The sequence below is a fragment of the Aspergillus pseudodeflectus genome, assembly GCF_044049435.1.
Source record: "Aspergillus pseudodeflectus strain CBS 756.74 chromosome Unknown BJX68scaffold_50, whole genome shotgun sequence".
Lineage (NCBI taxonomy): Eukaryota > Fungi > Ascomycota > Eurotiomycetes > Eurotiales > Aspergillaceae > Aspergillus > Aspergillus pseudodeflectus.
This window is the reverse complement of record NW_027263826.1, coordinates 136,337-160,849: the sequence shown is the minus strand read 5'-3', so window position 1 is coordinate 160,849 and position 24,513 is coordinate 136,337. Positions and strand designations below refer to the sequence as shown.

General features: G+C 53.5%; 8 protein-coding genes and 1 non-coding gene across 9 annotated transcripts; 3 read left to right on the top strand and 6 right to left on the bottom strand.

Annotated features, from left to right (window-relative positions):
* Positions 1 to 249: 249 nt before the first annotated feature.
* Positions 250 to 1,738, bottom strand: BJX68DRAFT_278338 (uncharacterized protein; the record flags this gene model as incomplete). Its single annotated transcript, XM_071048508.1, has 4 exons — positions 1,339 to 1,738; positions 905 to 1,277; positions 740 to 857; positions 250 to 688 (listed from the first exon to the last, which is right to left on the bottom strand). The coding sequence occupies exons 1-4, from the start codon at positions 1,492 to 1,494 to the stop codon at positions 250 to 252; spliced, it is 1,086 nt and encodes a 361-aa protein (XP_070895202.1). The 5' UTR covers positions 1,495 to 1,738.
* Positions 1,739 to 2,508: 770 nt separating this feature from the next.
* BJX68DRAFT_244607 (FAD-dependent oxidoreductase) lies at positions 2,509 to 4,469 on the top strand. The gene is made up of 3 exons (XM_071041343.1): positions 2,509 to 2,785; positions 2,858 to 3,058; positions 3,106 to 4,469. Exons 1-3 carry the CDS (start codon positions 2,526 to 2,528, stop codon positions 4,346 to 4,348), a joined length of 1,704 nt encoding a protein of 567 aa, XP_070895201.1. The 5' UTR covers positions 2,509 to 2,525; the 3' UTR covers positions 4,349 to 4,469.
* Positions 4,470 to 4,621: 152 nt separating this feature from the next.
* BJX68DRAFT_270569 (FAD-dependent oxidoreductase) lies at positions 4,622 to 6,259 on the bottom strand (the record flags this gene model as incomplete). Its single annotated transcript, XM_071046697.1, has 4 exons — positions 4,622 to 5,098; positions 5,170 to 5,540; positions 5,621 to 5,892; positions 5,970 to 6,259. The coding sequence occupies 4 exons, from the start codon at positions 6,257 to 6,259 to the stop codon at positions 4,622 to 4,624; spliced, it is 1,410 nt and encodes a 469-aa protein (XP_070895200.1).
* Positions 6,260 to 7,047: 788 nt separating this feature from the next.
* On the bottom strand, positions 7,048 to 7,120 carry BJX68DRAFT_t139. The gene has a single exon. It is a non-coding gene; the product is annotated as a tRNA-Val (tRNA).
* A 288-nt stretch (positions 7,121 to 7,408) lies between these two features.
* On the bottom strand, positions 7,409 to 10,166 carry BJX68DRAFT_166544 (uncharacterized protein). The gene is made up of 2 exons (XM_071036967.1): positions 8,826 to 10,166; positions 7,409 to 8,777 (listed from the first exon to the last, which is right to left on the bottom strand). The coding sequence occupies exons 1-2, from the start codon at positions 9,954 to 9,956 to the stop codon at positions 7,596 to 7,598; spliced, it is 2,313 nt and encodes a 770-aa protein (XP_070895199.1). The 5' UTR covers positions 9,957 to 10,166; the 3' UTR covers positions 7,409 to 7,595.
* Positions 10,167 to 15,854, bottom strand: BJX68DRAFT_166543 (ankyrin repeat-containing domain protein). The gene is made up of 5 exons (XM_071036966.1): positions 14,763 to 15,854; positions 14,151 to 14,709; positions 12,389 to 14,105; positions 11,364 to 12,340; positions 10,167 to 11,317 (listed from the first exon to the last, which is right to left on the bottom strand). The coding sequence occupies exons 1-5, from the start codon at positions 15,699 to 15,701 to the stop codon at positions 10,377 to 10,379; spliced, it is 5,133 nt and encodes a 1,710-aa protein (XP_070895198.1). The 5' UTR covers positions 15,702 to 15,854; the 3' UTR covers positions 10,167 to 10,376.
* A 355-nt stretch (positions 15,855 to 16,209) lies between these two features.
* BJX68DRAFT_244603 (glycosyl hydrolase) lies at positions 16,210 to 19,106 on the top strand. Its single transcript, XM_071041342.1, has 10 exons — positions 16,210 to 16,330; positions 16,388 to 17,177; positions 17,231 to 17,319; positions 17,366 to 17,720; positions 17,776 to 17,930; positions 17,977 to 18,086; positions 18,137 to 18,224; positions 18,277 to 18,391; positions 18,450 to 18,479; positions 18,546 to 19,106. The coding sequence occupies exons 2-10, from the start codon at positions 16,919 to 16,921 to the stop codon at positions 18,800 to 18,802; spliced, it is 1,458 nt and encodes a 485-aa protein (XP_070895197.1). The 5' UTR covers positions 16,210 to 16,330; positions 16,388 to 16,918; the 3' UTR covers positions 18,803 to 19,106.
* BJX68DRAFT_278330 (FAD binding domain-containing protein) lies at positions 18,825 to 20,738 on the bottom strand. The gene has a single exon (XM_071048507.1). The coding sequence runs from the start codon at positions 20,581 to 20,583 to the stop codon at positions 18,922 to 18,924; it is 1,662 nt and encodes a 553-aa protein (XP_070895196.1). The 5' UTR covers positions 20,584 to 20,738; the 3' UTR covers positions 18,825 to 18,921.
* Positions 20,739 to 21,744: 1,006 nt separating this feature from the next.
* On the top strand, positions 21,745 to 24,066 carry BJX68DRAFT_270564 (uncharacterized protein; the record flags this gene model as incomplete). The annotated part of the gene is made up of 2 exons (XM_071046696.1): positions 21,745 to 22,800; positions 22,861 to 24,066. 2 exons carry the CDS (start codon positions 21,745 to 21,747, stop codon positions 24,064 to 24,066), a joined length of 2,262 nt encoding a protein of 753 aa, XP_070895195.1.
* Between the last annotated feature and the right edge of the window lie 447 nt (positions 24,067 to 24,513).

Here is a 24,513-nt window from a genome sequence, read left to right as displayed (position 1 = left end):
CCACTAGAATCGGTAAATCCCCACCCGGCCGAAGTCCGCTGTCCAAGCCGGAGAGCGCCGGGCAGGTGGATTATCGCTGGGATCGATCCGGCTGGAACTTGGAAGGACCGTGTTCTGGTTCGAGCCCTCGGCGAGACGCCTTGTTGTGATCTAGTGGGGCCTTTCCGACAAAAGAGCAACTGAACTCCGAGAAAATGGCTGTAGCGCAAAGTGCTCAAAACATAGATTCATGATATTCTAGCCTCTGTTCTATGGCCCACTATTCTGGGACGTGCTATGCGCTGACATGACGGAGATATCAACCTGTTTCGTAATGCCCCGGCGCAGCTCACGCATGCGCTCCTCCTCCTCCGCACCACGCAGGATCCGCTCTATGCTATCGGCCTCGTCCGGAAGGTCTGGCTCGGGCTGGTGGGAATAGGGGCCGCCGGAGATGTTCCTCGAGGGACCCTTGTGTCCTGAAAACGGACCACTCAATTCATACGATCTGGATCGCGCCGCGCTAGAGATCTTTCGCACCGAGGAAATTAGGAGCGGCCGGATGCAGGGTACAGATGAGGTGATGATGATGATCAGGTTCTCAGCGAAGCCCCAGCGGATGAGCTCAATACCGCCGTGAGAGCCCAGGTTGGTGATTCCGGGAATGTCGCCGTATTTGGTAGTTTTGATAATCGATGCAATCATAGCACTGCACAGTATTAGCGGCGAGAAATACCTCGAATTGGGAGGATTTGCTTACAGTAGACCGAGACTCATCAGAGTGATCAGACTGAGCTTGATTCGTAGTCTCAGGTTAAGGTTCCAGAAGATGATCGTGGGGAATACAGCAAGGAAGAAATCCGCAGCAGTATTGACAGCTGACCAGGTTAGTCGTCGTCCACAATTAGTTCTAGTAGGGACTAACCAGAGGAGAAATAGGCAAACTTGATCACGGCTTCACTATCGCCGCATGTTGTATGGACGGTCTTATCCCACAAGACCCTCGGGTTGCGACAGATGCTCAGCGGAAGAACGGCCGACACAATGTTCCCAGCAAGTTGTAGCAGCATCACCGTCCATAGTGCGATCTGGTAGTTGCGCTTTCCCCCGAGAATAGCGAGCAGGTATAGGGCGAATGCACAACGGGCGAATCCGGTGCTGAAGGTGACAAGCGGCACTTCAATAGCGATCGACTTGAGTACGACTTTCAGATCGCCGTCTTCGAGTTTTCTTAGGTCGGTACCGAAACCGTGGTCGGTGGACTGCTGCAGCAGCACCATGGCTGCAAGAGTCATGGCCTATGACGAGCAAAGGTCAGCATATTTCCAAAGCCGCGAATTGCTCAATATTTGCACTCACCCATGCCACGATCATCAAGACATCGTCCAAGCGAAACTGGCGCAGCTTGACCTTCGCAAAAACGCGGAGAGCGAGAATCACGGCAGCAATGGCGACCGCCGCCCACATTCCCCGGGACAGGGCTGGGCCTGGGTCATTTGTGTGATCGAAGCTCATCGCGGCAGATCAGCAGCAGCAACACAGTGAAACACGCTGTTCCACGCTAGATAGGACGATCGAGCGGGCGATGTGCGACTGTGACCCCTGTGTTCATTCTCCAGGTACTTATTTATACCAGGCACGCCGAATGCAAGAATTAGACTTTGGGGTAGTGAACCTTGGGCTTGCCAGGGCTTTTCGCTATCTGAGCCATGGTGGACGAGAGCCCAAATTATTCGGTTAGCCAAGGCACCGAGAGCCGAGAGGCCCGAGACAGAATCTCACTGGCTTGGCTAGAGCCCTTGGAGTGTTAGGCAGTGGGTATTATTAAATTGAGTTCCATGGATTGAAACTACTACCAGCAGCGCCACCGCCGGTGAATCGCACGACGAGTCGTGACGGATTCCTGCAGAAAAAAATCCTGCAGGAAGGAATTCTGCAAGGGACCGGCATGCACTTTCCCCTGGTTTGCTTATCTTCTTTTGCATCATAACCGACCAAACGGCTGGAGTGTGCTTTTGTGTCCAAAACCGGGTTTGCAGATCGCCGCTCGAATCATCTGCAGCCTTGAGGAGTGCAGTTTTCCATTTTCGAGTTTGGCCGATGATGATCCGATCGAGTGTGGGCAATCGATCGAATATCCCTCAACTCGACTCCATCGGATGGAGCTCTGCCTTTCTCGGCGACACAAGCGCTCGCTCGTTCCCAACTTCCCCGAGTCAGTCGATAAGGACCGCAATTTCGCTCGAGAGGTCTCCTGAAACCCACCACCGGAACCTCGGTCTACGATTCATGGATAAGCCTCGAGGCGCACAAAGAGGAGCTTAACTGGGGCTGCATAATTTTCATTGGACCGAACTGGCCTTAGCCGTTAGCGTTGCTTCCTGAGTCTTAACGGCTTTGGGGAACACGTCCGACACGTGGCTCACGGAATCTCCGAGGGCAGCGTACTTTGGAACTTGGGGGCGAGACACGGAGTATAAGTACATCTGACGAGATCTACCCTACGATTGACCCAGAATTCTTTTGTGGCTTCATCGTCTGTCAAAATGAAGGGTTTCTCGTCCGCCGTTGCGGCGCTCCTCGTCTCCAACGCTGTCGCGGGTTCTTGCAAGCCCCGCGATACTACTTGCCACTGCCTGCCTGAGGACTCGTGCTGGCCTGCGTCGAATAAATGGGATGCCCTCAACAGCACCGTGGGCGGCCGTCTGATCGCCACGGTTCCCATTGGATCTCCCTGCCATGATCCCAACTACGATGAGGCAGCTTGCGCTGCGCTGCAGGCCGACTGGAACTACCCGCAAACCCAGTATGTTGTTGTCGCAACTCCCTTGCTTGTTTTGTTGCCGATCGCGGAATGCTAATTCGTTGCCGCGTCCAGCTACCCATCTTCCTCCTCCATCATGCAGCAGTTCTTTGCGAACCGCAGCTGCGATCCCTTCACCGACCGATCCACTCCTTGCGAGCTCGGCAACTACGTGAGCTACACTGTTGCTGCCGAGTCGAGCGACGATGTCGTCGCGGCTGTCAAGTTTGCCCAGAAGAACAACATTCGCTTTGTGATTAAGAACACCGGTCATGAGTAAGTGGTGTCATCACTTCATTGAAGCACAGCTAATATTTGCTCAGCTACCTAGGTCGCTCCACCGGTGCCGGTGCCCTCTCCGTTTGGACCCATAACCTCAACAGCATCGAATACCTGGACTGGTCCGACTCGACATATTCTGGTCCCGCATACAAGCTCGGCAGTGGTGTGCTTGGATACCAGGTGCTCGAGGCTACTCACACTCAAGGCCATGTCGTCGTCGGTGGCGAGTGCCCGACCGTCGGTCTTGCCGGAGGATACACCCAGGGTGGAGGCCACTCTGCGCTCAGCACCAGCTTCGGTCTGGGCGCCGACCAGACTCTGTCATTCGAGGTTGTCACTGCTGCCGGAAAGGTCGTGACTGCTTCCCGCACTGAAAACACCGACCTCTACTGGGCTCTCAGCGGTGGTGGTGCCGGCAACTGGGGTGTTGTTCTGTCTACTACTGTCAAGGCGTACCCCAACACCCTCGTCTCTGGCGCCCAGGTCTCGTTCAGCACTGCCAGCATGACCGATGAGGCCTACATTGACATCATCACCAAGTTCCATGAGCTCCTCCCGGCCATGATCGACGCAGGAACCACCGTTATCTACCAGATGCTCCCCGGCGTCTTCCTGATCAAGCCCCTCACCGCGTACAACATGACCACTGACCAGGTCAAGGATGTCCTCAACCCCTTCCTGACTGCACTCACCGATGCGGGTATCAAGTACACCGAAGCCTACACCCAGTACGAAGACTACTACAACCACTACAACAAGTACATGGGCCCTCTCCCCAACGGTAACCTTGGCGTCGGCGAGTTCAACTACGGCGGCCGTCTCCTTTCCCGCGACAACCTCGAGACCAACTCAGCCGGCATCGCCACCGCTCTCCGCAACATCACTTCCCAGGGCATTGTCGCCGTCGGCGTGGGCCTCAACGTCGCCAACACCAACGACGTCCCCAACGCCATCTTCGCCCCCTGGCGCAACGCCGCCGTGACCATGCAGATCGGCAGCTCGTGGAACGAGACCGCCCCCTGGGACGAGATGGTCGCCGCCCAGATGCGCATCACCAACGACCTCATCCCCCAGCTCGAGGCCGCGACCCCCAACTCGGGTGCGTACGAGAACGAGGCCAACTTCCGCCAGCCCAACTGGAAGGAGGTGTTCTTCGGCGACAACTACGAGGCTCTTGCTAAGATCAAGGCCAAGTGGGATCCTGAGAACTTCTTCTACGTCCTCAAGGGCGTTGGCAGTGACTACTGGACTGTTTCCGAGTCTGGACGCATGTGCAAGGCTTAGATTTTTTTTTCGTCTTTACTTCTTCCCTTGTGATGCCTAACGTATAGCTTTGCTGTATCTTAGCGTTTCTCCGATAGACATAGATTATAGACTAATATTCGCAAGTATTTAATTCTTCGATGGGATATCTATTCTACTACTGCTTTTGATAAATGAACAACAATTACAAACGCGACTGAGCTTGTCCTGCACACCGACCGCGGCTCCAGGCTATACGAAGCGATCAACACTCCTATCTCGGTGTCAAGATTCAACGGACCAACCCTTAGAACCCTACCTCAGAAGCCTCAAAAACGCAATCCCACTCAGCAAACACGCAAAAACTACAACAACCCCCAAGAGCACCCCCTTCACCCTTTCCAAAAGCACCCACCCCGTCGCCTCCCGCGGCGGCACAGGCAAAAACTCCAAAACCGGCGCGCCATGGACAACAGCCGAGATTAGTTCCGCAGGGAGACTCGGAAAGAGCGGCGGGATGTAGCGGCCGAGGATCGTGTAGAAGAGGCCCTGCCGTGCGTGCAGGCGCGACATTAGGGCGGACATGTTGACGATGTGTGTTGCGCGGGCGAGGTGTTTGCGTTCGAAAGATGTGAGGGCGGTTGTGAGGGAGGGGGCGGAGGGTTTCTGTTGGTGTTTGTGGGCGCCGGGGTTTCGCATTCGGTGGGATGTGAGCAGTGCGTGCAGGGTGTTGGCGAGTTCGGCGGCGTCTTCAATTGCGAGGTTTGCGCCTTGGCCGAGGTTGGGCGTCATCTATACATAACTATCAGTATCACTGCCCTGTCCTATACCGCCGAGCGGATATATGATGGAGTGTTGGGTACCTTGTGAATACTATCCCCAATACAGACAATCCTCCCATCAGACCAGGGCCTCAGCACCGCCTCCTCCAGCGCCGTCATGGCAAACGTCTCGCGACATCTCCAAACATCCCTGAAATGCACCGAATTGCGCAACCACACACTTCCCAGTCTTTCACAATTCCGAACCGCGTCCTGGTCCGTGAACCGCGGGATGTGCGGGTACGTGTATTTTCGGTCGAGTTTCTCAATCACGAACCAGTAGACCCGCCCGCCGAGGCCCTGGTAGGTCATTATTGTGAAGCCGTCGGCGAAGGTGGCGACTTGTTCGCCGACTTCGAGGCCCGGGAGGGCGGAGGATATGCCGTATATGCACGAGTATTCGACCTTAAGGGCTATTGCACGCATGTCAGAACTCATTCTTCGTCTCCCGAGCTCGGAGTATAGGATAGTATGGACGTGTGGGTGGATGTACCTCTATGCTCTCGCAGCGCAACCCTCGCCAACTCGGGCGAGTTGTGAAACGACCACATCTCCGCGCGCACTTTACTATGCACGCCGTCTGCGCCGACGACGAGGTCGCCCTCGTAGGATGCACCGTCCTCGGTCACGACACTGACACTGTCTTTCCCCTGCTGCACGCGCGCGACGCACTTGTTGACGTGAATGTGCGATGGATCCTCGAACGAGTCGTGCAGGATTTGGATTAGTTCTTGGCGGGTTAGGAAGGACATGGGGCGGCCGAAGCTGTAGACAAACATCACATATTAGCCCACTAAACGCCGATATAATCAGCAGGGTAAGTATGGGCAAGGTAAACGAACCGCTCCTGAACCGTAACCGGATACTCGCTCCGCAGCGTGAATCCATCCGGGTACGCAATATGCGCCCTCGTAAGCGGTTCAATGAGCTTCTCAATCCTGTGAAATATGCCCAGCTGATCGAGGATGCGGCCGCCGTTCGGCAGGACACCGATGGAGGCCCCGACCTGCGCTGCGATCTCGCCGTGTTTTTCCAGGACGATGTTCTTTATCCCGGCGGCGTTGAGGCAGTGCGAGAGAGTGAGCCCGGCGATTGAGCCGCCGACTATTATTACGGTGAAGTCGGAGGACATGGTTTCATTCAGTTCATAAATGGGGTGGATTGGTGTGGATTGGATTGGTACAGTTGCGGAGGACTGTCGGGAATATTTTTCTCTGTTGGAATCTGGGGTTTATCGGGAGTTATGTGTTCCCCCCTGCAACCTGCAGGGGGGTAGGGATGGCAGGCGCAGCGAGGGCAGGGCCGCGTCAAGCCTTCCCGAGTCCCTCCTTCCTTCAAGGAGGATATTCATGTTTGTTTCGAAGTTCGTCCTGACGTGGAGCTATGCGGAGCGTCGCCGATAAACTCTAGCTATGACGCAGGGGAATGCAGCGCAAGTGGGAGATGTCGCTTTTGGTAAGGACGCGAAGGAAAACAGTGACGTTTCAGTGTGGTAGATTATCATCGACAGAGAGGCACATGGACCTCGTCGGTCCTCAGACCTCACTTAATCGCCTACCACAGAGGCACGATACGAGCAGCGAGGCGAAAGGATCGAGGATATCAGGAATATCAAGGATGGAGATGCGAATCCGCGCATCTGCAATTAGGGTTTTCCTTCGCGTTCAAAACGCCCCTTCCTTTATTCTCCGACCAACCACAGCCGCGTGGGTGAGGATCCAGGGGCCGTGTCGTGGAGATAGGGCTTCCTTCGTTAGTTTTGGCGCAGATCGTTTCAGCGGGTAAAGAGGATAAGGAACTCGAAAGAGACATAGATATTAATCGACAGCTTTTGACAGAGAAACAGAAGCGAAGAAGATTTGGTTGGGTGTCCGTCAACTATGCGAAGGCGCGACAAAAAAAGAATGTCGAAAAAAGAATTGATCGACGCAGGGATCGAACCTGCGATCCTGTGCGTGTAAAGCACATGCCTTAACCACTGGGCCAGTCGACCGGATCTTGATGTAAGCAGCTCACACTTATTGGCCTATAGCCAGCAAAACAGAAAGTAGATCTTTTGCCTGTGTTACGTGGACGACGAGTTGGCAACGGACACTCATCTGTCGATCGCAGACTCGAGACTCCGTATCGTTTTCCTGAAGGGGGATATGCGTACCAGACCCACCGCTGCTCTTTCCTTCGGGTTCCTGGCGGGTCCGACATCTCACTCAAAGACTCTGTGCGTCAATGGGGGATTGGAGCCTAGTCGAATCGCTGATCGGGCGGAATATATAGGTATGCGGTCCATCTCCGTGGAATACCAGTTTTATCAAAGAAATTATGATAGTCCATGCGGTGTAGAAGTACCAGACCAGAGCATTTCAGGAAGTATTGAAAGTTGTAAAATGTTCGCCAAAGACCAATGAGGGAAGTGTGTCTCGTATAAATGACTATGTACAATGTATTATGAAGACAGCCTAGAAAAAAACTTATATAGGCGTATTCCCACAAGAAGTAACAACACTAAAATCATCCAAATAAATTGCAGCAGGCGAGGAAGTCACAAGCTGGCACGTAAGTGTCGTCGAAGCCGAACTCGCCGGGAAAGCAAACGAACCCTGAAGCCAGCGCAAGCGATTCGGCACATATCGGACGATGATGCTAGATTGGCCGGAGTTGCTGGCAAAGCATCGCAAATACGACGTCGCCGCGTTGCCGTTTACGCCGAAGTACCAGAAGTTTACGATGTAGATCCTGCCGGGGATTGTTGATAGAGTCTGCGTGATGGCCGATGCTGCCGAACCACCCGTTGGGGTGAAGAGACTCAGGGCTATATCATTGTTTGCGCTCCGCCCTGCGACGAATGCGTATCCACTAGGACCAGAGGGAAGATAGTTCCAGGGGGCCAGGGTGGGACCATTGCTATTACTGAAGCCCGGGTTCTGAACCACGTTGACCCCACAGGTTGGGGATGCCGCTGCGGTGGACGTAATCGTCGTAGTAGTGGTAGTGGTAAAGGTAGCCGTGACAGTAATATCGACGGTCTCGGTGACATGGTCGGTGCTCGTCACATCGATAGTCGTAGGGAGAACCGTGGGAATCACAGTAGTGCCCGTCTCCGTAACGGTCACAGACGAGGTCGAGGTGATGGTCGAGATAGAAGTCTCCTCGACAACTGCAGTCTCGGTCGTGGTCGCTGTGAGCGAGATGGTTTCAGTGTCAGTGATGTCTGCCGTTTGAGTGATTGTCTGGATGATGGTAAAGTCCGTGGTCTGAGTGAGGGTATCGACGGTTGTCAGCTCGACTGTTGAAATTTCGATTACGTCGGTAGTTACATCGGTCGTGATGGAAGTGACTTCTACTGAAGTTGAATCAACAGTTGTGACGCTCGTGATGTCTGTGGTCAGGTCGACAGTCGCAACGTCGGTGAGAGTGACGATATGCCATTCGATCACAGTGTTAGTGACGACATCAGTGACGGTAGAAATGCTAGTTGCCGTAACCAAGTCGGTAACTGCAGTGGTTGTCGTTTCCAAGCCTTCAACCGTTTTGGTGAGGAGGGCAGTCGTAGTTTCAGTTGGTTGGCTGGTGACATATTTGGTATGGAAGACTGTGGCATAGATCGTCTTGATTCCAACGCCAGGTTTGTATGTGGTGATGGTAGTTGTTGTCTGCGAAAGGTTAGACTATTGTACCCAAAGTTGGAAGGATTGACATACAGTAGGACCAGGCACTCTCGTCGTGCTAACCACCTCAGAAGTACATCTTGCAGTGACATCCAACTTGGAGCAGGCGCTCGACAAAGAAAGCGAAGGGATATCTTTCAGACCAGAAGGAGTTGGGAAAGCCTGCACAGGCGCGGGATTTGGCCGATGTCTAATCTCAACATCACGTTTGGCCGGGGCACGGAGAGTCGTGATTGTCGCTGTTGGAATGGCTGTCACGACCGTTGTGGTGGTGACCGTAGTGCCGATGGTGATTCTAGTCGTGATGGTGGCGGTAGAGTACTCGGTGATGGTAGTCCAGACTGGGTTTGTGATGGTATCATAGGTAGTGTCGAAAGAAGTAATGAGATCTGTCTCGGTTTCGGTAACCTCGACGTCTGTTGTAGCAGTGGAAATGATCGTGTCGGTCTCGGTTTCGTAGACGGTATCAGTAAACTCAAGAGTGAGTGTATCTGTGTGGTAGTTGGTGATGGTATCCGTGTCCGTATTGGTGATAGTATTGGTGACAATGCCCGTCTCAGTGACGGTGATGTAGTCCGTCACAAACTCGGTGCTGTAGTCGGTGATGGTGTTGGTCGAGGTCTCAGTGAGGGTCTCGACATCCCAATCCGTGACGGTAACAGGGATGTAGGAAGTGATGATATTAGTGAGCGAGTCTGTGACGACATTGGTAGTAGCGCTAGTGATTGTGGTAAAGACAGGTTCAGTAAGGAACGAAGTGGACACATCGGTGACGGTGGCAGTATAGTAATCGGTGACAGTTACAACGCCTCCGTCCTGGGTTTCCGTGGTGTAGCGAGTGACGGTGGTGGTGATGGGCTCCTTGACTATGGTGGAAGTGCTCTTTTCTGTCTTGGTGCTCGTGGTGGTGCCCCGATAGCCGTCGCGCACAGTCTCGGTGGTTCTGATGGTGGTTGGGCGACCCTCGATGGTCTTGGTGCTGGTGGTCACCTCGGACGGGGTATCGAACAGATGGCAGCAGAACGGCACCGCATCGCGCTCCCTCTTCAGCCGATTGAAGATATCGTCCTTAGGAGGGCAGGTTCCATGTGGTCTCTTGCGACCAGGGTTGGGCAAGGCAGCGGCAGTGGCCACAAGGGGAAGCAGCAGAGTGATCCACCGCATTTTGATTGAATAAGGACAGTAACGACAGACTGGCCTTCAAACTCGTCAAAAACCAGGAACCCGAGGTTATAAAGTGAATGCGTCGGCTATGCTGACCCAGGTACGGAAAACGCCACCTTCTGGGGCTATTGGCTGGGCGCATGGGCGAGGGTAGAATAGCCGACTGTACCACGCGCTCGTTCGTCGCGCGAGTCAGGTCCAGGTACGCCTGGGCTGAGATGGAGTCAGGGTCCAGAACCTTTGGAGAGTCAAGATCGCCCACTCGTCCGATCGATCGCGAACTATTGCTGTCTTTGCGGAGGAGCTGGGGCCTGTCCTCGGCCACGCCGAAGGATCAAATGAACAAAGGAATGGATCATGTGAGACACAGAGACTCCAAACAAAAGAGAATAACAAGGGGTTCACGATTTAGAGTACGAACTACATGTCCAGAGACTTGCTTATCTCATCCGTCTCCCTTGGCCTCCAGGGCTCCCTACTCGTTCGGAACCGCGCATAAGACGCCGCAGCGAATTCCCTCGCTTCGAAGAGCGTCACCAGCTTTCTCCTCCTCTCGACGCCCTCGCTTCCCCTTCCACTTTCACAGCACCGTTGATAAGTTCTCCACTTCTGATCCACTGTCATCCTCTCCCCGGATGTGCGGACAAACGTCCAGGGTGCCCTCCCTACCGCGCCGACGCCAAGTCTGCGATATCTCGTCTGATCTCCGGTAACAGGAGGCTTGACCGCCACCGCGAACCATTTCTGCTCTGCGAGGTCCGCCGGTGTGAACCCGTTGACGTTCTCTTTTACCGCTAGCTCAGGCAAATGTCTCAGGAGGAAATCGGTCTGCTCCCACGAATTCAGCGCCGCATTATGGGCTGGGGTATTTCCTGCATTGTCGAGGAGCTCGAGGTGCTTGGAGCCCAGAGGCTTGATTAATTCTAGACCCGTAGCCAGCTGCTTGAGTGCCTCAGGGCGGTTGTTCGAAGGGATTCGTGATATCCACAGAGAAAATGGAGTATGTGTTCCCGCCCTGGAGGCGCAGCGTTCGGTCAACATCGACGGAAGGAGCTGAGGATCAATTAGTTCAAGCATTTCGTAGATAGGCTCCCCTGTGCCGAACGATAGATTCTTTTTCCCGAATCGCAGATGGAGCAGATTGTTGCCTTGGCTGTCCCGGACCGTCTGATCAGCCCCAGCTTGGATCAAGGTTTTGGCGAACTCGAGCCGGCCAAGGCGGAATGCAACGGCCAAGGGAGTATAGCCGTCTACATTCTTGACATCCAAGAGAGGACGCATGGTGGTGGCGAGGTATTCCACAAGGGCCTGGGAGTCTTTGTTCTCTGCAGCGAGAACGGCGCAATGGAGAACCAAGTGGCCTACAACAGTCAGTTTCATCCAAAGCAAGATACTACGGGGGCTTACGTCTAGAATCCAGGAAATCAGTGATAGTCCGTTTAAGTCCTTTCTTCGTAGAGGACAGCTGTTGCACCCTCTCGTCGTGTTCCCACGCCGCAACAAACGTAGCATAGCAGCGAGCCGGCGCAGGACCAAGGAACCACTGCACACTCTCTAGTTTCCCCGTCCTCGCGGCTTGAAGGAGCGGTGGTTCAGTTTCTGATTGTCTAGTTGTCCGACCGCGGCTCGCCCAGTCCGCGCGCTTCTTCCCACGCACCGAAAGCCCGCGGTAGTGGTCGGGAGTTTCCACGACCTCGATATCGCTCTTCTCAACCAGCTCATCCAGATTAATCCCTGTCCCAGTTCGCTTAATGAGAAGCTCCAGGCAGTGCAGCCTTCCGAGTCGAATTGCCATGAGGAAGTCGGCCGGACTTATCTGATCCGGCTGGGGATCGCCTGGATAATACGGGAATTTCTCGTTGAGTTGCTCTCCAAGTGAGATGAGAGAGGCAAGCAGCTTGGTATCGTCGGTCCAAATCGCATAACCGATGAGCGTGTTGATGGTTTCTCCTGCGATTCCCTCTAGGAATAGGTTCAAAGCACAGTGCCCTTTCAGGATGGCCACTGGGTTAGTTTTGCTCTCGACCTCGGTTTTGATCTGGCCGACAGTGTCTATGGTGAACTCGGTTTGCACAATTTCCTCCTCAAGTTGCAGGCCGTCGGACTCATCGTCGTCGCTTTCAGCGTAGTCATCGCCCAAATCGTACTGTCGCATCCGGTACCGGGCTTGCTTCTCCTCCGGGGGTTTATACTGAGCGGCGGCGATGGCTATGATTCCATACGCAACGTCAAGATGTCCGCGGATGACGGCAATAGTAAACGCCGAGTACCCCCGATCATCGCAGATGGCAAGCTCCAAAGGTTGGCGATAGCTAGTATTAGAAGAAACGGTTGTCGTAAGCGCCTTGATAGTATCGAGGTCGCCAGTCCACGCGGCTTCGAACCTGTAAAACGTGAGTAAAACAGCATAAAAAAGACAGAGCTTTGCTTACATTCTCAGATAGTCAAGTCGCTTGTCTCCTATAATGTCAGGTCCCCTGAAGCTCAGGGTGATACTGAAAGGAGATGTTTTTGCGGTGGAGGTTTTAGCAGTGTTGGGTTCATCTGTCTTGACGTCCGGGTGAAGTTCTTGGAATGTTTTCGCGCCTCGTTTGACCAAATCCGATTCCAGCTTTGCAAAAGCCTCCACAAGCTCTCTGATCGCGGCCTTCTTTTCCTCCAGGCCCTCCATGGTGTTTGCAGATTCCAAAGCCTTGAGATATTCCTGCTCCTTGTTCTTGAAGTTTTTCCTTTCTTCCGCGAGAAGGCCCTTTGCCCTCCAATGCTGATATGAGCCGGGCGCGAACCCTTTCAGGTATGCATTGTCGTCAGGATCCAGAGGCTCTGGCGGCGTAGCTTTGACCGGCTCCCCCGTGTACTCACGTAGGGCTGCCAGCTTGGTGCGAACATAATCCAACAATGAGGAGCCAGTGGTGTGCCGGCTTCGGTACGATTTACCAAGCGCAACGTATCCTTCCTGGGTCAGGGTATTTGGATCGGCGCCACGGGCCAGTAGTTCCATTGCCAGCAGCGGCAGGTCATTCTCAGCAGCATAGACGACAGGCTGGTCGACGCGTTCCTCGAAATGGGTCCGGTTTTCCGCGGTTAATTGATTCCGGACGAAAGAGAACTCTTGTGCAGAGCTCATGAAATCCTGAAAGCTTATCGATGGATGTGCCCCTAGTTCGAGGAGCCTGCTTGCTAGAGCCTCGTTTTTCGCACCGATAGCTGCTGTAAGAGGCGATTGCGCAGAAAGAATTTGATGCGGAATTTCCACCACAGACAGATGGTTTATCGCCCGCACAACGGCTGGCTGATCATGGTGTAGGTATAGATCGAGGATATCATGATGCCCTGCGGCTGCAAGGAATAGAAGAGGTGTTTTATGATCAGAGTTTGCCTGGGCAGGAGATGCACCAAGTTGCAGCAGCTTAGCTGTCATTGCCTTTGCTTGCTCCAGAGGCAGTGCAAGAGCTATGACCAAGGTGAGATTGATAGATCTCGGACCGTTATTTGGTTTGATAGGAAGTAACACATCGGCCCCAAAGCTCGTAACGAGCTCCTCAACAGCCTCTACATGGCCTTTCATGACTGCCAGATGGAGCGGCGAAGCATTGAGGTCCCACTCGACCGCATTAACATCATAGATGTCGGGATCAGATAGATCCGAGTCGGCTGCGAATGGTTCCTCTTTGTCTGGTTCCTCCTTCTTTACCTTCACAAAGGATCCAGTGGCGTATGAGACATGGTCTGTGGAGCCATCCTCCGAGGGATTACTGACGAGCTCTGCATCGCCCTCTGTGTGCGATTCGGTCTCGGAATCAGTCGCTTGAGGTTCATTTTTTTGCATCTGCCTTTGGGCCTCTGATTCCTCATTCTGCTCACTTCTTCTCATCAAGCTGCGGATCATTTCCACGTTGCCTCGTGCTGCTGCTAAGTGTAGAGCCGACCGGCCATCAGCCAAGCGCCAGGTGATGCGCGCACCATTGTCGACCAGATGTTGTAGAATTTCCGGAGTCGATGCCATGGCTGCTAAGTGCAGTGGGGTGCGCCCTGTATGATCACGTTTGTTAATGTCGACTCCCTTGGCTAGCCATTGTTTAACTGCCTCAAGGTCGCCGTCGACAATAGCCTGGGAGAGACCCTCGCTGCTTCCGAGATACGCCATTTCTGTACGAGTTAGCTTCATGATAGTGAAAAGGTAATTCAACATACCGGACCAATCTCCCTCGGTGATCGGGTTGAAACTTCCAATCTCCTGGCGGCCAGGATTGTCCGTCAGAAACCCTATCGCTCCAGAAATAAACGTCTTGCTCTCTTCCTGTGCAATCTTGTGTTCCTCATCTGTCTCAGGGACGGGACAGTACCCGCAGCAGTCGTGCAGCACATCATCAACGCTGCCAAAGAACGCCGGATGACGGTGCAAGTTGGCCGTCCGGTCTAGTGGCCGGTTCCATTCTGCGTTGAGAAGCAGATCCTTCGTAAATAAGATCTTCTCGATCTTTCTTGCATAGTACTTTTTGCCGTATGGAATCTTTATCGTGTGATAATTCGAGACTTGGTCTTCCTCCATCCAGTCGGGAATTTCATCGTCCCACTCGTCTTTGAGATTGCCGGGTAAAGCATACTGCCGACTCCCCTTGATGGCAGGACGACCGCGTTCACGTCTCCTCTTGTTCTGATACAGCTCTCGCTCGGATAAATGAGGAAGCTTCTCCAGAACGAGCAAACGAGCTAGGCCAACAATGCGTTTCAAGTTTCGCTCGTAAATGGTCTGTTAACAGGTCAGCTGGCTCACAACCGCAATGGAGATTGGAAGAAACTCACGGGGTCAATGCGAGATCGGTCCAAATCGGGCCAGTAGACCTCAAAGCCTCTTCTAGAGTACTTTGACAGACGGCTTTCATACGACGGAGAGCGTCGCGATAAATCAATATTATTGATCTGTGTAATGTATGCGCCGAGAGCACGGGGTGTGAGATACACCTGGCGCCCGTTGTAGGCTACAGCAGAGCAGTCCACATCAAGGCCAGTGAGTATCTCCGCCGGGGATTTGTACAAGCGAAGAACAATCTGGACATGGCGGGTGGGGTATTGTGATACAATAGTGATGGCGTGTTTCGTGCGCACAGTCGTTGTTTCAGTCAAAACCGAATCGTTGATACATCGCTCGATATGCTTGATCTTCTCAATAGCTTGCTCGTGATTCAGGCCGTACAGGAAGAGATCCACGTCGGAGGCCGGAGCGAACTTTTCATGGTAGAATTGGCGAATCTTGCGTTTGGAGTCTGCCTGAGCAAACTCAGCTGGCAGGGGCAAGAGTGCCGTGGCGACCGAACTGCCTACGGCAAGGACATTGTCCCAGTTAAGGCTGCTCAGTGACCCCTCGGAGAAAATGCTGAAATTGGTCTGGAACTGCTTTAGCGATGGAACCACTGCGAACGAACCGTCCGGTCTGCGATCTTCGTCCGCCAGGGGCATGATGTATTTGGATTTCACATGGTCAGACTCCGCAATGAGATCTCGGGCGCGAATTCGTAGGTCCGCGGCGCCGTCACCCCCGACATTGTAAAGCGGCACGACATTGAGAAGGCCATCAGCAATGAGGGGATGATTCGGCTCCTGGGCAAAGATCTGTCGTAGAACAGCGTCGTAATCATTATATGGTTTCAAGAGATCGCGTACAGGTTCGTTGGGGTGCGACTGAAGGTATCCGATCAGATCTGCGTGCTTGACAGGAACGGTAGGAAGACTGCGTTGAGCCATAATTGTCTCCGGCTGTTATTCTGTGAGATGGTGTCGCGGAGTCAAAGTAGGCTGCGGTTCATTCTGCTTAAATACTTGGGGGCTGAACACGAGCTTTTCGCGAGCGGATACATCGTATTCATCCGCAGCTAATTGGAGCTTGTCACCAGAAACGCCCATGAGTCATGGTTTCTACCGCAGATCGCAGATCTCGCGAGCAGAGGCGGTGGCTCGATTTGAGATCGTGCCATGCGAGCGAAGACTGACATTTCCGAGGCCACGGAGTAGGATATTGGACTTGGATGGATAGGGGCATCAAACCACAAGATGTGCATTGCAGTCAAGCAGTGTAAATTTCGCCAAAAGCAGTTGGTGAGAGGCGGTGACGGTGATGGAGGAGGGAGTGAAGCTATTCGGGGACCTGTTTGGGAAGGCGCGACGCGGGGCCGCCAAGCATTGCTGCCTGAGGCTGAAAGCAACACCCACGCCCTCAACACTTTCCTCCCTCCTCTTTCTCTGGACCAGAGTCTTTTCACGATGCATCCCATGACGCTGTATCTCGACATCTCTTCGAAAAGAGAAATTGAGACTTGGAGCCACACGCTCAGTTTCGAGCCCGGAAACAGGAGCTCGGCCGCAGATATATTTTCGTAAGGCTTTGCAGCAACAACCCTATTCTGTCTTCTCCGCCAAACCTTTTGCTACAGCAAAAACAGTTTCGCCATTTGGGATTCGCAAAAGCGTAGGATCTGGCACACGGTACAATCCAGTCGGATCTCGGTAGAGGTGACGCAAGATATCCCGACATTCTGGGGACTGCGCTGGTCAACGACCGAACCGTGCTGTCACGTATGTCAAGAAATGAGAGTCAGAGCCAAGAGCATGCAGGTCAGGCAATCCTGTAATATCTCACGAAGTATGGCATCACATCGGTTAATAGTGCAGTGCATTAACCCGACAGCTCAAGCATCGGGCTTAGCACGGAAAAACTCCCGCAGAAGCGGCAAGAGATCGACACCGCAAGTCCACCCCATAGGAGCCCTGACCAGACCAAGAGCACCACCGGAGAAATTGTGCAGAGCTTCATTTCACACCCCGCAATTTTCGGGGTAGCTGAGGCCGACAGTCCGTGCAGGGACCCCTGCGTCATTTCCCCGCACTATAAGAGGAGCTCCGACGGCACGTTGGGGAAAGGAATTGTGGGATCAACAGTTGTGTTTTTGATCGCTGCTCTCGAGATGCGCGTGTTCAAAGCTCTTTCTGCGCTGTTGCTTGCTTCGGCTGCGCAGGCAAAGTATATTGTGCCTGGTGGGCGATGGAGGGATACCGAGGGTAACCTGGTCAATGCGCACGCCGGCTCCATTTGGTTCGACAAGGAGTCGTCCAAGTTCTGGCTCTTTGGCGAGTACAAGATTGAGGGGCAAGAAGAGGGTGGTGGTGTCTCTGTGTACAGCTCCGATGACCTAGGCACATGGGAATCGCACGGTCTCGCGTTGGGTACGTTGACTGGAAGTCCCGCGCGCTGTTCAGAATTGACCTTCTTTTCATAGAGCCCGTCGAAGGCCACCCGTACATCTCCACCGAGCACATCATCCAACGCCCAAAGGTGGTCTACAGCGAAGAGGCCGGGCAATACCACGTACGCACTCCACCCTCACGTCCACGAACTATACTAACTAGCTCAGATGTGGTGGCACGCAGATAACTCGACCTACGGCTGGCTTCTCCAAGGGTTCGCGACCTCCGACAACATCGCCGGTCCATACGAGTTCGTTGATGCCGTGGCTCCCCTCGGCAACTGGTCTCAGGATTTTGGTCTTTTCACGGATTACAAGGACGGCAGATCCTACGCTCTATACTCGAATGGTGACAGAGCCGAAGGTCGAGACGTATATCTTACCAGCTTTAACAGCAACATCACAGCTCTGGATGAGGTTATTTACCGGTTCCCCAAGTTCGATCTCGAGGCTCCTACCATCATTCAAACAGACAAAAGTTACTGGGCGTTGATGAGCCACAAGACTGGATACCGACCTAACAGTATGTGATTACTTCTCCAAAGTGCACTCCAGGTCTACTTACTGACCGCGTTAAGACGTCGTTGCCTTTCGCGCCGATGACCTCAGTGGCCCATGGTCACAACCTTTCATCGTGTCTCCGCTCAACACCCGAACATTCAACTCGCAATCTGGATTCTCCATCCGTATTGAGGGGAGCAAGAAGACGACATACCTCTACATCGGAGACCAGGTAGGACGTTCCTTCCAATGGTCCAATCGTTGTCTAACGGGTGCAGTGGGACTCCAACTCTCTATGGGAGAGTCGCTACATCTGGCTGCCAGTGGATATTGACGAGCGTAAAAAGACACTCGAGGTGCAGTGGCATGATGTTTACGACCTCAACGTGTATGTCTCCCCTCGGTCTTGTCCGGGCCTGCATATGCTGACTCGTCTAGTAAAACCGGCGAATGGAAAGGTGTCAAGGGAACAACCTATAAAGGAAAGAGCGCGAAGACCAGTGGCAACGCCTACAAGCAGGAAGCTGTACGTTCTTTCCGGGAGTTTCTACAAGGTACATTGTACTAACGACATATAGAACTTCGGAACTGACGGCATCATCCTGACCGGCATCTACGGCAACGACAGCACCGTCACCTTCGAGAACATCGAGGGAACCGGCAAGCCGCAATGGGTATCCTTTTACTACCAGAGTATGTTCCTACCACCCAGCTTACCACAGCAGTTCTAATTGACCTTTTCTCCCACCAGACACCGACGACATGGGCTTCGGCGACCAACGTAAGCACCCACCCCCACCCCTCTAACACCACAATCAGAAATCAACTCTAACAAATCGTGAATCAGCCGGCGGAACCCCCGACCGCATCGGCGGAAGCTGGCAACTCCGCCGAATCAGCAGCGTCGTCGTCAACGGGGACACGCAAAACGTTGAGTCCCTGTACCAGCGCGACACGCACAAGGGAATTATCCTCTCGACGCCGCTGCAGTTGACGCTGGAGATGGGGAAGCGCAATACGATTACCATTGGCGGGCTTTACAATGGGTGGGATTATAAGGGAGCTGATATTGATCGGATTGTGGTTTATCCGCCTGAGAAATAGACTGTCTAGGTGGGTTTAGGTGAAGTGGGCTGATGGGCTCGTACTAAGCAATGATAATGTATATAGCGGGGGGTCCCCAAGGAGTATCCTCAAGTCTTCTAGTGGGTCTAGCCAATCTTCTATAACTTGAGATCCCGAAGCCGTGGTCCATTCCCAGAAACACGCCTGATGACATCCACAGGATCACACTCATCCCGCTCTCCCTGCCAGGCGACATACCCATCCGGCCGAATAAGCGTCAACGTCGCCGGATACTTCTCCCGCGCGATCTCAAGCGTAACCTCAAGCACCTCAACCGGAACCCCAACCCTATTCGCTGCCGCTACGAACTCCTCAACAATCTCTCTCCTCGCACCGATAGTGAGCAATGTAAACCACCTCCCAAAACAATCATGCAACGCCCTCCCATCCTCCAACCAGAGATGCGGCGCACGATGGCCTGGCCGCGCATGGGACCAGTACTCCGTTGGATTCCAAGCCGGCGCATCGTCCCAGCCGTCTCGGATAATAACCGGGGAGGAATCATACCGCTGGTCGAGGACGACGCCGTACGAGTTCCACTGCGTGTACGTGTTTTCATAAATAGCTTGTGCCTTCTCGGTTCCCGAGAGCCCCACGGCCCGATCCTCATTCAAGAAGCCATCAGCCTTCTGCATCGCAAGACTATTCGCCATCGCAACACCCGAAACACGCTCCCCAACAGGCCGTCGCTCAGCCTCGTAGCTATCCAGTAGATCCTCGCCACCCCAACCCTGCAAAACAGCGGCAAGTTTCCACGCAAGGTTCACGGCGTCTTCAATGCCCGTGTTCATATTATGGCCGCCTGTCGGCGGACAGATGTGGCATGCGTCGCCGGCGATGAAGAAGCGGCCACGGCGGTATTGCTTGCTGAGACGGGTCATGGATGCGTACGAGGATCGACTTATAATCTCAATGTTGGTCGGAGTACCGAGGAGGTTCTGTGCGGAGGATTTCACCTCGTCGTCGGATGGTTCCTTCCCGCTCTGGGCGCCTGTGCGGAGGATACCAAACCCCCATTCGTCGGAGCCAGGGATACTGAGTATACTACTTGCATTGGCGTTGACGACCATGAGCATGCCGAGCGCAGCGTATTTCTCGCCGGCGATGAGATTCGAGATGGGGTATCCTTGGCTGCGAACGACGTACGTCCATGTTCGACCCAGCGGACCCGTCCCGTCTTGGTCGATACCTGCTTTGCGGCGCACGAGGCTGTTGGGGCCGTCGGCGCCGATTACATATGAGGATGTGATGGTGTGTGATGAGCCATCTGGGGCGCGGACAGTGGTGATCACCTGCTCACCATCCTGAATGACATCCGTAGCCTCCCACCCGCGGAAAACGATCGCACCGAGCTCCCTCGCCTTCCGCTCAAGAACACGCATGAGGACAGGCTGGGGCACACTAAGCGAGGGCTCCGCAACGAAGTCCCTCGACTCAACAGCATCCCTCCCAAGCCTTAACGGAAACCTCCCAATCGGCTCTTCAAGCAGCGTCTGAGTAATAACAAGTTCCTGCCTTGGGTTCTCTGTTTTCCACGCTAGTTCCCGGATCTCGTCACTTACCCCCCAGCGCCGGTAGTGTTCGACCGTGCGCATGTCGTTTGCGCGACCTTTTGGGTGGCTGTCTTCGATTGTGGGGGTGCGGTCGAGGATTGTTACGGGGATGTTGTGCAGGCGGAGTTCGATTGCGAGGGACAACCCGACAGGGCCGGCACCGATTATTAGGATTGGGGTCGAGGTGGGGAGGCGGTTGTCGGCCATTGCTGGGATAATCTAGTTTGCTATCTGATCGAAGAGTTGATGGATAGGAAACGCGAAGGGGCTTCCAGCCAGTGAGGAGTTCTGCTAAGCCTTTGTGAAAAGCAGAGGATACGGTGCAGGAAGAGTTTCGATTTCCTTCATCCCCGATCGGTTGTTGGAGATATGGCGTGCTGCGGGGATTCGCCATCTTGATTGGAGATATCGCTATCGCGATCGTGCTTGAACGTTGATGGTCTCTACTCCGAGTCTCCACCCAGTCTAAGCTGACATGTCCTCTGGTAGTGTGGTTTTTCCCCACCTGCTATTAGATAGACCGCCATAATTGGCGCAGAAGGTTTGCTGCTTTACTGGTCAGCCCCTGGCAAGTAACGTTAAATTCCCAATCACATACCATGCCAGTCAAGCGTTGGTCCGAGCCTTTAGTACAAGAGAGATCTCACGGATCATGTGTTTCTCGATGAACCAGTGTTCTAGCACCACCGAACTACTGGACAAGGGAGAGACATGTGCTCAGTGAGCAAGGTTAACCACTTCTTCGATACCGTATCCGATGATTCATGCCGTGTTTTTCCTCCCATCGTTCCATTGGGACCCAGCCAGAGTTATCAGGGTAGAGCTGGGCCTTCACAAGATCCCATAAATAAAGCATGTCTTGCATCACCTAGTCATCGTGCCTTTTCTACTCCTCCTCGGAAAATAAGAATCCATTTGTATATGGCTTGCTGGAAGCGCTGGCAAATGGACGGCCAAAAAAGCGTCGAGTGCGGCCGTTTTTGGCAGTCTATTTGCCGTCATCTAGTATAAAATAAAAACGGGGGAATTCCCATACTAAATGTGAGCGGAAACTTAGTACCTGCGCGGCTTCCAAAGCAGCAGCAGCACCATTCCATGCTACTGTTGGGAAGGAGCCATGGCTATTGAACAACCTCTCAATCCTCCACGACTCGGAACCTCCTCCATGAGCACCCTCCTGATTATCGAATGTTCCGCTGCGATTGTTACCTCATGCAGTCAATCTCCCTAAAATGCAGTGCAGTCTTGGCGAGGAGTGCGGCTGACTGAAAAAGCAAACATTCGCCGACTCCCCTCTTTGTGACGACACGACGCGACAGCTGTCAACACATCGTTATCAACCCTCGAGACAGTTTTCAAACAAGAAGTATGGCTACAGACTTTGCTTCTGAGTTAAAGGACGCGGCAAAATCGAATGATGTGAGCAGAATCCAGGTAGTATTGCGGTTTGCGCGGGCATGCAACGAGTTTGACCAGAGTCTTCTGGAAGCTGGATTGTTCGAAAGCGCCCGGCACGGATGTGAAGATGCAGCGCGGCATCTACTGAGCGAAGGCGCCGGATTCATTACAGCGGGAGCCTCGATGGTTGACATGACGTTTCGTAAAGCTGTGCAGTTCGACCAAGTTGCTATCGCTCGCCTGATGCTTGATGCTGTGGCCAACCTCAATGCGACCGACGAGTATGGATGGTCGGCCCTACTTGCCACCTGTGATCACCGCTGTCTGGAGATGGTTAATCTTCTCCTGAGTGCCAACGCCGATTGCAACTTAAGGGCATTGGATGGAGTCGCGCCGCTTCCTCGCGCTGTCGATACAGGCGATAAAGCGCTGGTTGGTGCACTTGTGAAACAGCAAGGTCTCTCCATGCGGGATAATGCCGGAAACCACATCTTTCTCCGCGCAGCATCGTCGGGCCGCAGGGATATTGCGGAGCTCCTCACCCCTCACAACTACGCCGAGACACTCCCATCCGATGCCATAAGGGCGTGCGAGGAGTTTCGACCCACTGGTATTAGTTGGTTTCCAGAGACTGCAAGGTGTGAGTCTGCCAGGCCATTAACAATCTATGACCTGCTCTACAGAGATACCAAGGTCCTCCCGTCTACAGACGAGGATGATCCGCTGGGGTTCCGTTGGATAAATTTCCCTGCCCACAATCCCGCATGGATCGAAGTTATACTTATCAAATGGTATATGGAAACAGATCAGGAGGATATAGAGAGCTTGAAGGGCTTGCTGACGTCGCTGAACAATTGCCACCAGGGGCAGTACCCCCACTCCAAGTTTCACCAGCCTAGCTGTCAAGTGCACGGAAAGCATCTATGGGTCTCTATGCCATACTTGAGCTTTGAGACTGTTTCCAACCTTGAAAAAATGCAGGAAACAATCCAACGGGTTGTTACGCCAACTGCATCTGACGCACAGGTGGACAACCTGTCTGGCGCCGACCTGTTGTTCAAAGCATATATGACTCCAGGAGGCTAGTGTTTGCATATTCGACGCACCCTGGATCCGTTCTTTTACCCCAACTTTGATACCAAACTCCGTGATCGCGATCAGGTCGTGTACCGATACCAGGAGCGCACAGGCATCGGTTCGGACGACCCCAAGCTATACATGGTTGATCAGTTGTGGATTTTGATCCTAGATGGTAAACAGTTCATAACGACCTTCCCGGGACAGCGTCTTGATCGGGGACGCCCTGGGAAATACATTGAATCCGAGAACCAATTAAATGTTGAGAGCAACGTATTGCACCATGTTTGTCGCTTTGGAATTCGTGACGCCCACACTTTTGTCACAGCAGTCACAGACCAGTGCTGCGGGATGTTCGACCGACATGTACCCTTCAACGACCCGTACAAATTTCTCTCCATGTTCCAAGCATCCGTTGGAATAGCAGCTGGCCGCGAGGCAGAGCTATCTTCAGAACTGTGGAGTGCGTCGGCAGCGGCCTCCTCGTGGCTGAAAAGCCATGGGCAGGGCAACCGGGAACAGAATCCCCAATTTCTTGACAAATTTCTAGATCTAGGGCCGGAAACCACGCTCCTGGCAGAAGTCAAGGATATCCGGGATGAACTGAATATGCTCTCGGCCGTACTGGAATCTCAGCAACTGGTGCTCGCCGAACTAGGCCCGCGCCTATTCGAGGCGTGCGGACCCGCACATGACGCGGAACCAGGGACGGTCTTGCGCAAACTTGAGGAACAGTGCAAACTTGTGGAAGCACACCTCAAAGATCTGCAGCGACTCGACCGGCAAGCAGCATATGTTTACGACTCGGCATCCAGGCTCCTTGATCTCAAACAAAAGCATGCAAACCCCTTCGAGGCCCGTCTGGCTCGAGAGCAAGCCGCCGGAGCCGCCCGCACCGGCAAGTCCGTCATGATCTTCACCATTATCACCATCATCTTCCTCTCAATCTCCTTCATCACATCGTTCTTCACCATCGAGATTGCCGAATTCCCACGCGCAGAGGGCTCAAACGCCCTTCAGCTGTCGTTCGTCATGAAATACATTTTTGGAGTTGGGTTTGCCGTGTCCATCCCCCTGATCGTCGTCGCCTTTGTGGCGCAGGATTGGAACCTTGGGCTGAGAGGAGTATACGAGCGCTTTCAGGACTGGCGCAAACCAGTAGCGCCACCTGCAGAATCTGCGCCCATTAAGGAGCCTGAAGCCTTGTCCGTATGACATCGACACTATGGTTAGGGTCCAACTGTTAAAGCCGTCATATGTTTTTTTTTTTTTTTTTTTTTTCCCATTTCTGGCTATGGTATTGCAGCACTGCTGGAGGTTTGAGGTTCTTCTGCGTTTCTACTCTTCTTCTTTTTGGCTTTTCTCCGTTGTAAGTCAAGCAAACCATTACGAAGAACCATTATCAAGTATATTCCATGTCAGAATGTGCCGTGGTTAGCAGCTCTATCGAAATTAATAGGCTGGCTATGGTTCGGGTAAGCTTAATCACGGACATGAGATTATGGCAGGGAGGCATACAGTGTCCGAGAGCGGAGCGAGCGCCTCGTACTGTCGAATTCATGGAATGTTTTGTTGGTCGCAAGAAGTGGTATGACCCGACTGGCAGCCATAGTCCCGGATTCGGCCCCAGGCGTTGGGGACTTCATTCCAGTTGAACTCCAA

Excerpts from the sequence above, each read along its gene's own strand:
- BJX68DRAFT_166543 (XM_071036966.1), bottom strand. The coding sequence starts at position 15,701 with ATGGCTCAACGCAGTCTTCCTACCGTTCCTGTCAAGCACGCAGATCTG. Across the intron at positions 14,106-14,150 it reads CACCGAGGGAGATTGGTCCG|AAATGGCGTATCTCGGAAGC; the intron begins GTATGTTGAATT and ends TAACTCGTACAG. Across the intron at positions 12,341-12,388 it reads CGACTTGACTATCTGAGAAT|GTTCGAAGCCGCGTGGACTG; the intron begins GTAAGCAAAGCT and ends CACGTTTTACAG.
- BJX68DRAFT_244603 (XM_071041342.1), top strand. The coding sequence starts at position 16,919 with ATGCGCGTGTTCAAAGCTCTTTCTGCGCTGTTGCTTGCTTCGGCTGCG. Across the intron at positions 18,225-18,276 it reads ACGCCTACAAGCAGGAAGCT|AACTTCGGAACTGACGGCAT; the intron begins GTACGTTCTTTC and ends AACGACATATAG. Across the intron at positions 18,392-18,449 it reads GGTATCCTTTTACTACCAGA|ACACCGACGACATGGGCTTC; the intron begins GTATGTTCCTAC and ends TTCTCCCACCAG.
- BJX68DRAFT_166544 (XM_071036967.1), bottom strand. The coding sequence starts at position 9,956 with ATGCGGTGGATCACTCTGCTGCTTCCCCTTGTGGCCACTGCCGCTGCC. Across the intron at positions 8,778-8,825 it reads CGAGAGTGCCTGGTCCTACT|ACAACAACTACCATCACCAC; the intron begins GTATGTCAATCC and ends AACCTTTCGCAG.
- BJX68DRAFT_244607 (XM_071041343.1), top strand. The coding sequence starts at position 2,526 with ATGAAGGGTTTCTCGTCCGCCGTTGCGGCGCTCCTCGTCTCCAACGCT. Across the intron at positions 2,786-2,857 it reads TGGAACTACCCGCAAACCCA|CTACCCATCTTCCTCCTCCA; the intron begins GTATGTTGTTGT and ends TGCCGCGTCCAG. Across the intron at positions 3,059-3,105 it reads ATTAAGAACACCGGTCATGA|CTACCTAGGTCGCTCCACCG; the intron begins GTAAGTGGTGTC and ends ATATTTGCTCAG.
- BJX68DRAFT_278330 (XM_071048507.1), bottom strand. The coding sequence starts at position 20,583 with ATGGCCGACAACCGCCTCCCCACCTCGACCCCAATCCTAATAATCGGT.